The 17,500-nt window shown below is 33.7% G+C and overlaps 3 protein-coding genes across 3 annotated transcripts in view; 1 reads left to right on the forward strand and 2 right to left on the reverse strand.

Annotated features, from left to right (window-relative positions):
• Positions 1-10,016, reverse strand: part of LOC125043654 (vesicle transport protein SEC20-like) — a 19,828-nt gene extending 9,812 nt beyond the window's left edge. Inside the window, exons 1-2 of the mRNA XM_047639889.1 lie at positions 10,013-10,016; positions 9,583-9,764 (exon numbers count right to left, since the gene is read on the reverse strand). Coding sequence (XP_047495845.1) covers positions 9,583-9,764; positions 10,013-10,016 — 186 coding nt within the window. The remainder of the gene's footprint in view (positions 1-9,582; positions 9,765-10,012) is intronic.
• LOC125043655 (uncharacterized protein DDB_G0283697-like) lies at positions 10,002-17,264 on the forward strand. Its single transcript, XM_047639890.1, has 6 exons — positions 10,002-10,347; positions 11,066-11,277; positions 11,420-11,568; positions 13,903-14,769; positions 16,731-16,890; positions 17,048-17,264. Exons 1-6 carry the CDS (start codon positions 10,202-10,204, stop codon positions 17,158-17,160), a joined length of 1,647 nt encoding a protein of 548 aa, XP_047495846.1. The 5' UTR covers positions 10,002-10,201; the 3' UTR covers positions 17,161-17,264.
• The window catches only part of LOC125043749 (NADH dehydrogenase [ubiquinone] 1 alpha subcomplex subunit 8-like), a 9,374-nt gene continuing 9,131 nt past the window's right edge, over positions 17,258-17,500 (reverse strand). Inside the window, exon 4 of the mRNA XM_047640009.1 lies at positions 17,258-17,500. This exon is cut by the window's right edge and continues 97 nt beyond it. Within this exon, the coding sequence (XP_047495965.1) occupies positions 17,486-17,500 (15 nt within the window). The 3' untranslated portion in view covers positions 17,258-17,485.

The following is a 17,500-nucleotide window of genomic DNA, read 5'->3' on the forward strand; positions in this document are numbered from 1 at the left end:
TTTATTACAGAGTTTTGTGTCTTGCTTATGTTTCTGTCCTGTATATACATGGAGTGCTGAACCTTCTTTGTCCTTTAAATGTTAATGGAGTGATGGCATAAAATGATTCTGGTTTGGGATAGGGGCAAGGGATGTTTTAGTCTTAATGAGAAGTCCTATGCAATCACAGTCAAAATTTTCATTTTGAAGAAGTAAATTGGATATTTTACAGTACCCTTTGAATTCTATTTATAGTATATATATTTTATGAAAATCTGTAGCTCTCTCTCTCGGACATTATGCTGTTCTTTAATAATACATTTTTTTTTAAATCTGTAAATTTCAGTAAGCTGATACACAGCTTTTCTGTAGAAAAGCTGTGTATCAGTGAGTAATTCTATATAACCACAGCTAGTGGAGAGGGCATAAAATATACTAGAGTGATTATGTAACACATTTGGAAGAACCTGTTCGAACCTTCACGGAGTAAACATCTGAAAAAAAAGATACTTTAACTTCGAGTGCAGTGATCATAAGCATATTAATGGACACTGAACTTAATCCAGAACCAGAAGAAAAGCCTGGAACTCAGAATGAAATGATTTATGATTCCCAATCAAATAGAAGACCTAGAGAAAATAGTGATAGCGAACAAGACCCAAATCCCAAGCATCAAAGAAAACACGAAGCCGGCAGGAACACCATGGAAGCTCAATCGATCACATCCGAAGACCCAACAGTAAACAGGCAAGAAAACCCTAATGTTATCATTATTAGCTTAGCTGGTGAAACAAAAGCATCCAACTTTAATAATCCCATAAAATTAACTGATTACATAAACAAATCAGAATTTCAAAAATACATCATTGAAGACTTCTTAAGAGTACTGGGTAAAGGGAAAGCAATCAGATTTGAGGTCAAAGATATAAACAAACTGAGACCTCTTCACCAAATTCAAAATCTGGGAGAATGGCAAATTACTTGCAAACAACCTGCCTCCAATAAGAACTTAGGCTGTTCTTATGGTACCATTTTCCCAGTAGAGACAGACCTAAGCCCCGAGATAATAAAGAAAAAAATAAGATCAATCAGTGGAAAAAACTCTGAAATAATAGAGATAATAAGAATTTAAAAAATAAATAAAGATAAGGAAAATGAAAACAAATGGATGGAAACAAAATCATTAAGAATAACTTTTAAAGGTCCCCTACCAGAAAAGGTAGCAATAGGACATACTTCATACACTGTGAATCAATATACTTTCCCAATCACAAAGTGTTTTAATTGTCTCAGGTATGGCCATGGGATAATGACTTGCAAAAACAAAAAACGTTGTAGTAAATGTAGCCAATTTGACCACAGCTACAAAGATTGCTCAAACTTAGAATATTGTTTTTATTGCCAGAAAAATCATGCACCAAACACAAACATATGCAAAATTCACAAGGAGGCACAAGAAATAAACAAAAAAAATATAACACCAAACAACTTAGAAATAAAAAGACAGTTTCAAGAACTTAAACCAATACAAATTAAATTTACAAACGAAACCATTACATTTACACCAGTAAATAAACAGATCACAACAAATGATACAAACAAACAACAAGTTAAAATGAAAACAAACTCTCAAACAAAAGAACAGAGTTCACCAACAACATATGCACAAACATTAAACCAATCTCCGAGTTTAACTTTGGAACAAAGAACGCCCAAAAGAACAAAAACACAAAATACAATCAACAAACAAAACGAAACAACACACACACCAGAAAAAGCAAAACAAACAAACAAAGAATACTCAAGGGAAAAACAAAACAGTCTAAACCAAGCTCTCACTAAACCCTCATTCCAAAATGAATCCCCTGTAGCATGGACATTACCAACCCCAATTAAAGAAATGAAAACACAAAATGAAAACCAAACGGAAATAAAAGATTTCTCATGGATAGAAACAATAAATGAAATAGTCAACATAATTACAAATGTAATGACCAATTTAAGTTCAGAAAAGTCAATGATAGAAATAATCACAGATGCCATAAAAGAAATAATGCCAACAGTTAAAAACTTGATCAAACACCTTAATGAATAAAATAATTTTATGGAATATAAGATCAATACAGAACAAAAAGTCAGAATTAAATTATTTGATATATAAAGAACACCCAGAAATAATAGGTATTTGCGAAACTTGGCTAAAAGGCAAAGATAAATTTTCCATACCAAATTATCAAATAATAAGGAAAGATAGGATAGAACAAATAGGAGGAGGCCTAGCTTTCTGTATTAAAAATGATATTCAATTTAGACCCATAATTTTAAGTGATAGATATAGAAATAGACTAGAAACATTAGGAATAACGATAAACTATAAAAACAAATGGCTAAATGTTTTACTGATGTACAATCCCTGTAATAATTTAAATACTGAAGAAATAGATTATTATATAAATCAAATTGAAGACCCAAAAATAATAATAGGCGATTTCAACGCACATCATATCTGTTGGAATCCTAAATTGAACGCAAAATTGGCAAACAAAACTGGCAAAAGCATATTTGAAATCATTAATCAAAATAATATAATAGTATTAACACCACCAGGCTTAACTACAAGAATTGATCCTCAAAGTGCAAAAGAAACCACAATAGACCTAGTATTAGCAACACCATCACTAACGCATTTTGAAGTAGAAACAGGCCCAAATCTAGGAAGTGACCATTTTCCAATAATTATAAAAGATAATAATCATACAAAAGATATCCTTTCCAAAGAAAAAAATGGAGCTACATAGAAGAAGGATGGAATAGATTCCAGAAAGAATTGACAGATAAAGATTTAGATAATATAACTTCCCTAAATGAATTAATAGACCTATTAAAAGACACAGGTTTAAAATGTTTTAAATTTGAAAACAATATCAATAAAAACAAACCAAATAAACCATGGTGGAATGAGAGAAAAAAACAAATAAAGAAAACCAAATAGACTATAAAATATTAGTGATAAAAACTAGACAAATAATAGAAAGAGAGAAAAGAGAATCGTGGGAAAAATTTTGTACAACATTAGATTTTAAAACTCCTCAAAAAAAAATCTGGAATTTCTTTAAAAAGATAACAGGAAAAATAACCAATAGAAATAGAAAATGATCTCCCAGTTTCAGAAATGCCCAAAAAACTAAAACTATTCAAAAAAGAATATGAAAATGCAGTAAATAAGAGGCCCAAGAAAATATTGACAAACGAAGAGAGAGAGAGATTATTAAATATTCCAAATAATATGGAATTAAATAAAGATATAGAGATCAATGAATTGTTCTCAGTCATAAGGAATACTAAAAGAAATAAAGCCTATGGCCCAGATGAAATTCCTTACGAGTTCTATAAATATGCTCCAGAAAAAATAATAAAGAACATATTAAAAGAAATCAACAATTATTGGAATAAAGGAGAATATCCAGAAGAATTCAAAAATGTTATAATAAGTCCATTAAATAAACCTGGCCAAAAGCCATCAGAAACAAAATCATATAGATTTATAAGTAGAATATCTTCTCTGGGAAAAATTTATGAAAATATAATAACAAAGAGACTAATGTGGTGGCTAGAAACAAACAACAAATTAGATGAAGACCTTACAGGATTTAGACCGAATAAAAGCACAACAGATGCGCTACAAATAATAGACGCACACATAAATAAAGCAATCAAAGATAAAAAATATGCATTACTAGCCTGTATAGACTTAGAAAAAGCATTCGACACGGTAAATCATGATGCTTTATTAATAAAAATGTCGAAATTAGGAATTACAGGTAATTTATTAAATTGGACTCATAATTTTCTTAAAGAAAGAAGGTTCAAAATAAAAATAGGTGAAGAATTGTCTGAAAAAGGTAAAATGTCAAGCAGGGTACCGCAGGGCTCTCCAATAAGCCCAACATTATTCAATATAATGATAACAGACTTAAAATTACCTGGAATCATAAATAAAATAATTTATGCAGACGACATAACCTTAATAACCTGTAAACAATGATCTGTCAGAAGCAACAAATAATATAGAAGGAGCTTTAAAAAACCTTAAAGAATGGGCCACTACATGGGATCTAAAAATTAACTTAACAAAAAGCAAAATAATTTGTTTTACACATAAAAAAATAAGAAATATTCCTATCATAAAAATAGATGATGAAGAAATGGAGTTTACAAAGAATCATGACATCTTAGGACTAAGATTTGATGCACCAAGACTAAACTGGAGAGAACATATATAAAATGTAAGGATAAAATCTTTAAAAAGAATAGATATAATGAAAAAACTATCTTCATACACATGGGGTGCAAATAAAGAAACACTGTTAAAATTTTACAATATATATTTTAAACCTAAAATAGAATATGGATTATCCATTTATGGAAATGCAAAAAATACAGAATTAAAAAAACTTGATACAGTGCAAAATTTAGCATTAAGAATAGCAACGGGTTGTTTCAGATCCACCCCAATAATATCTCTTCATGCGCTAACCAACATTATTCCAATAGAAATAAGAATAAAAGAAATAGAATGCATACAGCTAGCAAAAATATTAGAGAAGCCAAATAAAACACCCATAAAACAACTAGTAATAAATAATATCAAAGAATATAATCAAAGAATAGATAAAAGATTACTAATTTACAGGGCATTAGAAACTTGCAAAGAATTAAAACTTAACATAAAAGCTAATATAGTACAAAATATAACCCCAATACCACCATGGTATGATATCTCTCAATATGTAGAAACTCAGTTCATAAACAACAATCCAAAAAACCTTCCAGAACAAATAATTAAAAAACAATTTCTGAGGTTAGAAAATATAACATATAGAGATAAGCAAAAAATGTTCACAGACGGGTCAAAAATAAAAGAACCAGAGTCAGTTTCAGCCGCAATATATATTCCAAATGCAAACGTCACAACAATCTGGAAGCTACCAAAATATACAAATATCACGGAAGCAGAGCTATTTGCAATAAAACAGGGACTACAATATATTCAAAACAATAAAATATCAAATTCGGTAATCTTCACAGATTCTTATTCAGCATTACAATTGATAGTAAACCAAAGACCCAAAAACCACAAACACATCACTTATGACATTCAACAAACAATACACACATTATCAAAACAGAAACAGAACATCATATTACAATGGATCCCATCCCATAAAGACATTAGTGGCAATGAAATAGTAGATCAAGCAGCAAAAAGAGCACACAGAATAGCAAATCCCACTGTCATAACAAAAGATATTAATAATGTGAAAAAAAAAAAAAAAACAAAAGCAGAAAAACATGGGAGGAACAACTAACAGAAATATTAAACACAAAAAACTATTACATCAAAGACAACAAACCTAACCATTGGACAAGATCAAAAAATAGAAAACTAGATGTCTGTTTATCAAGCATAAAAACAAAGCATACAAGACTAAAACAGCATCTATATAGAATAAAAATGGAGACAGACCCAACATGCAGATGGTGCCAATATGAAGAAGAAACCATAGAACACCTAACACTCCAATGTCCAAGATTTAACTCCCATAGAAAAAAACTATTTGAATCATTAAAAAGAATAAAAATAAATAATCCAAATATGTCTCTTTTAATAACAGGTGCAGACCATTCACCAGCTAAGAAATACTACATATTAAGACACTTCAAGATCTTCCTTCAAAGATCAAAAATAATAGATATAATATAAAGAATTTCAATCAACAAAGAAGAACCAAGAAACACAGATCCAGGGAGTATAGACTTCAAAAGTCTAAAAACCCTATAAAAGAAGAAAGAAGAAGAAGAAGAATACATTTACAAATCAATAAGAACAATAAATTATACTATATCACACAATTAATGATCCTTTGGACAGCTCTTTCCCCTGTAATTCTTCTTATTGTATGGTTATCTTGAGGCTTCATGCTCGGGATGATGTGAAGCGATGGTGTGGTAGCCTAGTTAGCGTTAAGTGCCTGCTTGCATGCCTTCCCGCTTTCAGCTGCCACCGCTGGCTAGCCTGGTGCGAAAAAGGGAGCAGCTATGCATAAGACTCCCCTGCCAGCTCATAGCCTCTCCATCATCAAGACTTCCACAGTGCCTCCTCGTGGTCACCCATGGAAACTAGGTACCTTGCGGTCCTAGGCTGAACTGTGGAGGCTCTTGGAGCAGCAGGAGGCCCTAAAGGTACGGAGCTATGGCCCACCGGCGTGTGGATACGCCCTGGCTTCGTACTAACTCCTGTCCCCCGCGCCCCCTGGGGTTAATGGGCGGCTGTGGGGAGGCAGGCCTTGCCAGTCGGCCCCCCCGAGATAACCACTGGCAACGTCTAATATAGAAGTTGACGCTGGGGGGAGGGCTAAAGTCCCTCCTACCCAGCAAGTACGGCGGGCTGTGGGTCCCTCTGGGTTGGCGACCGCTGGGACTCGGGTGGGGAGGGGGGTTACCCCCTCTGTGGCAGACAGATGTCCTCGGCGAGATATTCGTATTGTGCTGGGCGACTTCAATGCGGTATCCGGCTGTGATCGAGCTGGCTACGAGATGTCTGTCGGTCCTCATGGCTCAGGAGCTGATGCTGGCAGTGAGAATAGCCTCCTTTTCCGTGACTTTGCTAGGTCCCAGAAATTGAGGATTTCTGGCTCCTGGTATCAGCGTTCTGTCCCGCATCGCTGGACTTGGTACAGCGATACAGGAAGAGTGGCCAAGGAGATCGACCACATCCTCGTTAGCACTCGATGGAGGATCCTCCAGAACTGCAGGGTATATCGAAGCGCTGAGTTCTGTGGAACTGACCATAGAATAGTGGTGGCTACTCTCCGGGTCCACTTTAGAACCCCCCGTCGCCCAAATGAACACCCTAGGGTGTTTAATTTGGACAGATTGAGGGAGGAAGAGTGTACCCGGGGGTTTGCCGAGGCTATCTCTGGTCATCTCACAGCACTCGAGGGCCAGACAGACCCTGTTCTTATGTGGGATACCTTCAAGCGTGAAACGCTTGATGCAGCTCAGGAATCCATTGGTGAACGCCCAAGAACAAGACAGAATTCCATCTCGCAGGAGACGCTGGAAGCCACAGATGCTTGTCGTGCGGCTCAACTGTCAGGGGATCGCACTTTGCACCGCTCTCTGGTGCGCAGGACTAGGTCACTGTTGAGAAGGGATAAGGAACAGTTTATCAGTAGTCTTGCAGAGGAGGTCGAAAGCCATTTCCTTGTAAATGACCTTCGTCCTGCCTACCAAGCTCTGAGAAAGCTGAACTCCAAGCCCCCCTCACAGACGGCTGCAGTCCGCTCAGCAAGTGGCCAGATAATCTCAGATCCTGATGGGGTGCGTGTGCGTTGGGCTGAGTATTTTGAGCAGTTGTATAAGGTTGATCCACCAACAGTTAATATGGATGCGGGTAATGTTGAGACTCCTCTGCCAGATCCACCCATCAGCGAGGATCCACCCTCCCTGACCGAAATCAGGGGGGCGATCTCCAAGCTGAAGAGTGGTAAAGCAGCAGGTGTCTGTGGCATCCCAGCCGAATTGTTAAAGGCTGGTGGAGAACCTATGGCAAGGGGCTTGCATGCAGTCCTGTCTGCCATCTGGCAGACTGGTACCTTTCCCCCTGACCTGCTGAGGGGTGTGGTCATCCCTCTCTGGAAGGGGAAAGGGGATCGGTGGGACTGCAGCAATCACCGAGGCATTACACTACTCAGTGTACCAGGCAAGGTACTCGCACACATCTTACTGAGACGTATCAGGGACCACCTGTTGAGGCACCAAAGACCAGAGCAATCTGGTTTCACTCCTGGTAAGTCCACAATAGACCGCATCGATCTCAAGAAGGCGTTTGACACGGTGCATCGCGAATCTCTCTGGGAGATCCTGAGACTAAGAGGAATTCCAATAAGGATTATTGGACTAATAGCAAAACTGTATACAGGCACTGAAAGTGCTGTAAAGTGTGGTGGGGGCCTGTCGAGCTTCTTCCCTGTTAGTTCAGGGGTGAGGCAAGGCTGTGTTCTTGCACCAACACTTTTCAACACTTGCATGGATTGGATACTGGGTAGAGCTACTGTCCAAAGTCACTGTGGAGCAACTCTGGGCAATATCAAGGTTACAGACCTTGACTTTGCCAATGATGTTGCCGTACTCTCTGAATCTCTGGAAACCCTTGTAGCGGCTCTTGATGCATTTAGCAATGAAGCGAAGCCCCTGGGGCTAGAGGTCTCCTGGACCAAGACCAAGATCCAGGATTTTGGGGGCCTGCTAGGAGACCCTGTACAGTCGATACGTGTTTGCGGGGAAAACATCGAAGTCACAAAGAGCTTTATATACCTCGGTAGTGCATTTCACGACTCTGGGCTGTCAGACCAAGAAGTCAGTAGACGGATTGGCCTGGCAGCAGGGGTCATGAAATCTCTCGACAAGAGTATTTGGAGATGTCGGTACCTGTGCAGAAGGACCAAGTTACGTGTTTTCAAGGCCCTGATACTGCCAGTTTTACTCTATGGTAGTGAAACTTGGACACTATCTTGTGCTCTGGAATCTCGTCTTGATGCCTTTTGTAACAGATCCTTGTGCCGGATCATGGGGTACAGTTGGCGGGACCATGTGTCCAACCAACGGCTGCACCGTGAGACCGGTACAGGACCTGTTACTTGCACAATCCGTGATCGCCAACTCAGGCTATATGGCCACTTGGCTCGACTCCCACAGAATGATCCTGCCCATCAGGTTGTCTCTGTCCGAGACAACCCTGGGTGGAGGAGGCCTGTGGGACGACCGAGAAGGTCGTGGCTTGGGCAAATCGATCAAACCTGTCGTGAGGAACTAGAGATGGGCCGGGCCCCTGCCTGGCGGCTCGCCATGAGGGATCCTCGCAGGTGGAAGCGGAGGGTGGATGCGGCTATGCGCCCCTGCCGGCGTTAGCTCCAAAATGATGAATGATGATGATCTTGAGGCTCCATGAAAGTTGATATATGGAGTGGTGTGGCATCAAGTGATGATCTTAGTTTCTGTAACTTTAGCACTCTGGTTAAGACAAACCAACCTCCACCTCCTATATTCTGGCAAGACAGAGGCTAGACTGGCTCCTCAGCCGACAAGAAATCGCCAGGGTCTACATGTTCTAGCTGATTTTTGCAGACTATCACTCTATCTAGTCAGTGTAAACAAATGCTATCCAATGATATCAAATTTGTTAGAATCAGTAACAATGGTTTACTATGCTAAAAAATAACCCTTCACTTGAAAAAATACATATCTAATAAATTTTCTTTAGACAGAAATAACACCTCTGCAGTGAGAGACTTTTAGACAATAATAAAAAATAATAATAATATTTATGCTACAATACCCTACTTGTAAAAGTTTCGCTGCTTTTCAGTTACGCTTTAGCTACTTTTTTCTCATTCACATGAAGGGGATAACTGATGTGTGCAGAAGCTAAAGAGGCTATTTTCCTTAAAGAGAGGAACGTCAGCTAGAGGTACCAGCCCTTTTAAAAGTATTCGGTAGGATATTTACCTTGAATTCGCAACTCTCTCTTAGATAACTGACCTGAATAAGACTTTTGACAGTGACATCGTACTTGACAATGTCTTGCTTGACAACATTCACATAAACCTGATCGTCCTGCGGCATATTGTCCGAAATCACTCCTGCCTCTGACTTCTTGTGACACTTGTTGTTGTGGAGTGTCAGCTGTGAGGGGCCAGGGGTCGTTGCTCTAATGTCGGTGACTGTTGGAAGATTTCTTGATTTTGTATATCTATGAGATGATGGAAGTTCAAGTATGAATTTGTGATTTTTTCAGATTATGAAAGGCACTATGAGCATTGTCTATCTTTGAATGACGTTCTGAATCGATGTATAACAATAAGAACCTATTTGTTTCAAAAGCACACAGTTACACTTTAAGTAATGAAAAATGCAAGTGCTAGTTTTATTGATAAAACACAAAAGAACTTTCAAAGATAAACATATATACCCATGATCCCTACACAGCGAAGCAACAGGGAACGTTTATTATTGTTTTGCGGCAAAAGCTGTGTATTTTCTAGCCGGCGCGAGAGAGAAGACTAAGAAACGGCACAAGAAGAAGAAATCTCAGGGAATAGAGGCTTTCTGAAGTGTGAGAGCCTCAAATCAAAAGCAGGAGAAGCAACTGTGCCCAGAAATGAGCGCCCCCAAGTTCAGTTTGTCTTTCTCGAAGAGGATAGAGAAGAAGACCCTCCAGCCTTCTGCAATACGCAACGATGCTCCTGCGGAAGCCAGGGATAAGACGGAGAACCTCGAATCCATTGAAGAGAATGTCTTGAAGACGTAAGTCATGATTGGGAGTTTTAAAATCATCGTTATTTATTTGTTTTATATCATTGTCTATTTCTCCTTCTACTGGATAAGGCACAGATTTCATTGTTTATTCTGGGGAGCTTTAAAAGTAGGTGGGTCGCAGGGGTACAGTCCCCTGTATTAGTCAATATTATGACTTATTTGTTTGTACATTAATATTATTGGGTGGTATTTCATGTATATTATTCATATTAAACCCAACTATTTCCATGGTCCTTTCTTGCCCTCACCTGACATCGGGGTCAAGAATGTGGGGGTTTGGGTGGGTTCCATAGTAAGTATCCTATATATACATATCAACTACTCACTTTGTCTTTTGGTGCTTAGCCAGTGTAACTGTCTTAACATACAAAAGGGACGTAATACACCTAAAGGTTCGATCTAACAACTCAAATGAATATCATGCATCTCTGGATATGCCAAAGCATTAAAATCATGTTTTACAAACAAGTGTTACAAAAATAATCATATCACTGCTTGTGTAAGCAGTAAGTGCTTTGCACTGGCTGTGTCTGAAAAGGCCCAGGTAAACAATCCCATTTGGCCATGCATACTCCCTGGACCAGAGGCCTAACAAACCTCCCAAATTCTCCCAGAGGCATTAGGTTAAGATGTGTTACAGATAAATCCTGGATAAAATTTATGAATGTTGGTTAATACTTAAATCTTTCTTTTCTTCCTACATAAGAGATGGTAAAGCAGAGGAAGAGGAGTTGGTCATACCAATGGTTCAGGTGGACCGAGTTGAAATTTTTCGCAAGTTGGCGGAAAAGAAGTTAGAGGAGGATGGTGATAATGCTGAGGACAAAGAGAAAGGCAAGGAGGAAGAGCAAGAAAAAGACAAAGTTGAGACCAAAACTCTTAGCTTGGATGAGCAAGCAGAAGCTGCACTTATAGAAGGTGAGTTAGTACATGAGTTATATCTTCGTTATTATACTTCTCTTTGTCTGTGATTCCCTGTTGTAAAAAAATAATTTCATCATGATGAATGCTTGCTAGTTATTGTCTTTACAGTTCTAAGATAAAGAATCTAACTTTTCAGAGAGTAAACGGAGGCAAGAGGGCTGGGCAGAGCGAGCTGCGCCAAGTAACCTCACCATCAAAGTTGCTGAGAAGGAGGCTGAAAATGGTGCTGAAATCTACCCTGTTGGCAAAGAATCTTCCCTTGACAATTATGAAGAAGTAGGAATAGTGCATTTCAATTACTTATAGTTAAGCATCATTACTATTATTATTATTATTTTCCTCCTCCTCCTCATCCTCATCCTCATCATCATCATCATCATCATCATCATCATCATCATCATCATCATCATCATCATCATCATCATCATCATCATCATCATCATCATCATCATCATCATCATCATCATCATCATCATCATCATCATCATCATCATTTATTTATTTATTTATTTTAATATTTTTTTCAATTGATTATTATTAATTATCAGTTATTATTAATTAATATTAATAATGGTTAATGATAATAATTACTACTAATAATAATTATTAATCATTATGTCTATCATTGTTATTGTTATTATTATTATTATTAATTATTATTATTATTATTATTATTATTATTATTATTATTATTATTATGATTATGATTATTATTATCATTTTTATTATTATTATTATTATTATTATTATTATTATTATTATTATTATTATTATTTTTATTATTATTATTATTATTATTATTATTATTATTATTATTATTATTATTATTATTATTTTTATTATTATTATTATTATTGTTATTATTATTATTATTATTATTATTTTTATTATTATTATTATTATTATTATTATTATTATTATTATTATTATTATTATTATTATTATTATTATTATTATTATTATTTTTATTATTATTATTATTTTTATTATTATTATTATTATTATTATTTTTATTATTATTATTATTTTTATTATTATTATTATTATTATTTTTATTATTATTATTATTATTATTATTATTATTTTTATTATTATTATTATTATTATTTTTATTATTATTATTATTATTATTATTATTATTATTATTATTTTTATTATTATTATTATTATTATTATTATTATTATTATTATTATTATTATTATTATTATTATTATTATTATTATTATTATTATTATTATTATTATTATTTTTATTATTATTATTATTATTATTATTATTTTTATTATTATTATTATTATTATTATTATTATTTTTATTATTATTATTATTATTTTTATTATTATTATTATTATTATTATTTTTATTATTATTATTATTTTTATTATCATAATTATTTTTATTATTATTATTATTATTATTTTTATTATTATTATTATTATTATTATTTTTATTATTATTATTATTTTTATTATTATTATTATTATTATTATTATTTTTATTATTATTATTATTTTTATTATTATTATTATTATTATTATTATTATTATTTTTATTATTATTATTATTATTATTATTATTTTTATTATTATTATTATTATTATTTTTATTATTATTATTATTATTATTATTATTATTATTATTATTATTTTTAATATTATTATTATTTTTATTATTATTATTATTATTTTTATTATTATTATTATTATTATTATTATTATTTTTATTATTATTATTATTTTTATTATTATTATTATTATTATTATTATTTTTATTATTATTATTATTATTATTTTTATTATTATTATTATTTTTATTATTATTATTATTATTATTATTATTATTATTATTATTATTATTATTATTATTATTTTTATTATTATTATTATTATTATTATTATTATTATTATTATTATTTTTATTATTATTATTATTTTTATTATTATTATTATTATTATTTTTATTATTATTATTATTATTATTATTTTTATTATTATTATTATTATTATTATTATTATTATTATTATTATTTTTATTATTATTATTATTATTTTTATTATTATTATTATTATTATTATTATTATTATTATTTTTATTATTATTATTATTATTATTATTATTATTTTTATTATTATTATTATTTTTATTATTATTATTATTATTATTATTATTTTTATTATTATTATTATTTTTATTATTATTATTATTATTATTTTTATTATTATTATTATTTTTATTATTATTATTATTATTATTTTTATTATTATTATTATTATTTTTATTATTATTATTATTTTTATTATTATTATTATTATTATTATTATTATTTTTATTATTATTATTATTTTTATTATTATTATTATTATTATTATTATTATTATTATTATTTTTATTATTATTATTATTATTATTATTATTTTTATTATTATTATTATTTTTATTATTATTATTATTATTTTTATTATTATTATTATTTTTATTATTATTATTATTTTTATTATTATTATTATTATTTTTATTATTATTATTATTATTATTTTTATTATTATTATTATTATTATTATTATTTTTATTATTATTATTATTTTTATTATTATTATTATTATTATTATTATTATATATTTTTTTTACAGGAAGAAGCAGAAAGGAAGAAGGGAATAAAGAAAAACAAAAACTCAGATGACAATGAGAGTAGTGATAGTAAAGACGCAAGGAGATCAAAGCAACCAGAGTCCAGAAAAACGGCAAAAGAGGAGACCATTAAAAAAGAAGATGCGATAGATGTGAACAAAGAAGGTGAGAGCATGGAAAAAGAAAAAGTTTCTGACAGGGAGAGAGATTATGCAGCTAAAGAGAAGGAAAAGCTAGACAGAAGTAGAGATGAAGATAAATCCACAGGAAGTTATAGTAAAGGAAGTAGATATAGGGAGGATGAGGAGAAAGATAGCAAATATCGAGGGAAAGATTTTAAGGAAAGTAAGTACAAAGATGAAAGGGACACTAAATACAGAGAAAAATATGAAAAGGAAAGATACAGACAAGAAAATAATAGAAAATATAGAGAAAGAGCTGAAAAACCTGAAAGAAGCAGAGAAAGTGATAAGAGTAAATATAGTGATGAAAAGGGAAGTAGTTATAAAGGGAACACAGAAAAGGAGAGCAGATACAGAGAAAATGATGATCAGGTAAAGAAATATAGAGAAAGCAAGGAACACAGAGATAAAGATGGTGGATATGATAGTAAATATAAATCAAAATATGAGGATAACAAGGCAAGATATAAGGATGAATATATTAAGAACAAATATATGAGTATTGACCTTGGCGCCAGTCAGAAAAAGAGATCAAAAGATGACGATTATGATTACGAAGCAAAGAAAGTCAAGAGATCACCAGAGAGGATGCCCATGGTCCCCTGGGTGCGAGAAAACCTCCGAGTCCGTCTTATTAGCAAGGACTACAAGGGAGGAAAATACCACAAAGAAAAGGCAAGTAAACTGTCGTACCATGTTAGTAGTTATCTTGGGGTTCACAGGAGATGGGGACTGAGGCCCAATTTTGGAGATTGCCCTAACATGGGGCCTTAGCCTTCGGCTCAACCAATTTTGCATGGTCTTTTCTTCTAAACCTTTCTTTTCCTTACTCTTCTCCAATCCCTTCTTCTGTCCACTTCCTAAGAGCTGTGCTGAAATAATTAAAGACTGACCTTATGTCAGTCCCGAATGGCCCTAGGGAGTCATGGGCATGGTATTCCCTTGGTTGATCATGTAGCCCTTAACTCTCATGAGGACCCTCATGGGTAGACTGTTTCTCTTTCTCACATATTTCAAGCAAACCATACCCAATAATATAGATTTTATTCCCTTATCAGGGGGCATTGAGGCTTGCCCCTTCATCAATTGGCCAATCCGAAATAGACTTTACTTGTTTCCTTACCCGTCTCTCCTTTGATCACGGCTCTGACCTTGTTACTACTAACACCTCCTTTATGCTTGTTGTCAACTTGATCCATTCTGAATCATCCACTTAGGTCATTACTCAACCTTCTTAACCTAATGCCGATGGGCATGACATGTATGTATGTGCTATGACCACTGTGAGTTACTTGTTTGATTGATTTTAGACATAGATGGCTACACTTGTACTAAGCCACCAATGAGCCAATTACGAGTACTGCCTGTCTCACCCATTTTTCTTTGATTATTGCTGTTATTAATGTTTATAACATTATAGTAATTATAATGTTTATAATAAAACTAACACCATCGATATTCATAGCACTAGTAAAAAATATGTTTTTTCCCACCAATTTAAATCAGGTAAGGTCACAAGGTCTACTAAATGACTCCTTTGTGGCTAAGCACTAGCAGTCATCTATGTGCTGAGACTTTTCACAGAAAATGAGCACAGCATTTTCCCCATTTTTTATTAATTTTCCCTAATGGCATTGGGTTAATACATAACTTCCTCTCACCCAACATCTTCCACTCTGTCTCTTCCTGCAATCTTGTTATTTTCTACCCCCTTTCTCTTATTACTACTCATCTTTATTCTTCTCCTCACTCCCTCTTCCTCGTCCTTTTATTTCTGCCTTTACAAACCTTTTGAGTGGTCTTTTTAAGCCCAGCCAAGTGGGATAGATTTTTTGTGATTCACCCTACAGCCTCTTACACTGATAGTACCCTCCACTTGCAATGAGCTCTCCAAAAACAAATAGGCAAAGTTTCCCTTTCGCAGCTATTCTGATGATTCACGCCTTGTCTGACTTTACTGGCAAACATATTCTTGCCCAGCCTCACTTCTCCCATAATACTTGTACCGGAACTGTTTCCTTCTCCCTGGCTGTACCCAATTCTTCCTCATGCCTAACATCTTTGTTGGGCATGAGGAAACTTCCTAAACATAACCTTTTCCCTCATCCACCTTCCAATCTCTCTGCTCCCATACCCTCTTCACTCTCTCGTTTCCCCTTCTCCATTTGCACCATCCCTCCCTCCCTCCCTTTCCTCAGTATCCCTTCTGCTCTCTCATGGATGCTCACGACTCCCTTCTGTCCATCCTCTCCTAACATTGTTCTTAGTACTTCACCACCTCCTCCTCCTGGTCCCTCGTCTCATTCCCCCGTTTCTTCTATTTCTCAGACACTCATTTCTACCCTTATTACCCATTGATTGCTTCATAATGATTCCTCTTTCAGTCTCAAATTTTGTCCTATCCTTGCTTAAATGCAGCCCATACCTCTGCTTTTCCTTACTTGTCCTCTCGTCCTTGGTTTTGTTTTAATCAACTAATTTTTTTTCCCCCTTTTTGCAACTTTGTTACTATAGTGTTATCAAAGGCATATATCTAGCCCACTCATTTTAACCAGTACAGAATACCTGTATCAAAGCATTGTATAACCAGTGGATCTTGATGCAAGTATGTTACAGATAATTTCATTGCTTTACAGGTCATTGTGAAAACTGTTATAACAGCAGAGAGCTGCGAGTGTATCTCACCAGATGGAGATGTTCTTAGAAAGGTCCATCCTGAGTGGCTCGAGACAGTCATACCCAAGATTCCCCCACAGATAATCATGGTTGTGAAGGGACAGCAGAAGGGTCAGGTTGGTGAACAATTTTCTAATGTAAAAAAAAAAAAAAAAAAAAAAAGTGTAATAAATCATTTAATGTCATGTGCTCCTTGGCATAATTAATATCAATATTATTGCAATTGCTGATATTTTTAGTCAACTTTTAGTTTATGAAATCTTATTTTTCCAGAGAGGGCGAATCTTACAACTCCACAAAGAACAAGAAAAAGCATCTGTTCAGTTTTTAGAGGATGAAACAGTCATCATGAAGTTCCATTATGATGACATCTGTGAATATGTATCATGAGACAGAAGTGTAACTAGTGTTTCTATTCAACTATTTTTATCAAACATTTCTTATAATATTTTATATATTTAAATAAGGATGACAATAAAAAATAACAAGTAAAATCTCTTTTACTTATAAATTATTTGCCTGTACATTTAATATATACTGCTAGTAGTCGCAAAGTATTTACACATGTTCCGACATACAGCTGCTTACTGGTGGTTACGTGCTGAAGTCAGTCATACCCAAAATGAAGAGTACCACAAAGCTTTTATTTTACTGTTAAACTGTTCCAAAATGCATGTAGAGAATAGCCAAGAAAACAGGTGAATTTTCTTGGAGTCTACTGCATCCAGTA

Source organism: Penaeus chinensis, chromosome 34 (assembly GCF_019202785.1).
Source record: "Penaeus chinensis breed Huanghai No. 1 chromosome 34, ASM1920278v2, whole genome shotgun sequence".
Taxonomy (NCBI): Eukaryota; Metazoa; Arthropoda; class Malacostraca; order Decapoda; family Penaeidae; genus Penaeus; species Penaeus chinensis.

Excerpts from the sequence above, each read along its gene's own strand:
- LOC125043655 (XM_047639890.1), top strand. The coding sequence starts at position 10,202 with ATGAGCGCCCCCAAGTTCAGTTTGTCTTTCTCGAAGAGGATAGAGAAG. Across the intron at positions 10,348-11,065 it reads GAAGAGAATGTCTTGAAGAC|AGATGGTAAAGCAGAGGAAG; the intron begins GTAAGTCATGAT and ends TTCCTACATAAG. Across the intron at positions 14,770-16,730 it reads GAAAATACCACAAAGAAAAG|GTCATTGTGAAAACTGTTAT; the intron begins GCAAGTAAACTG and ends ATTGCTTTACAG.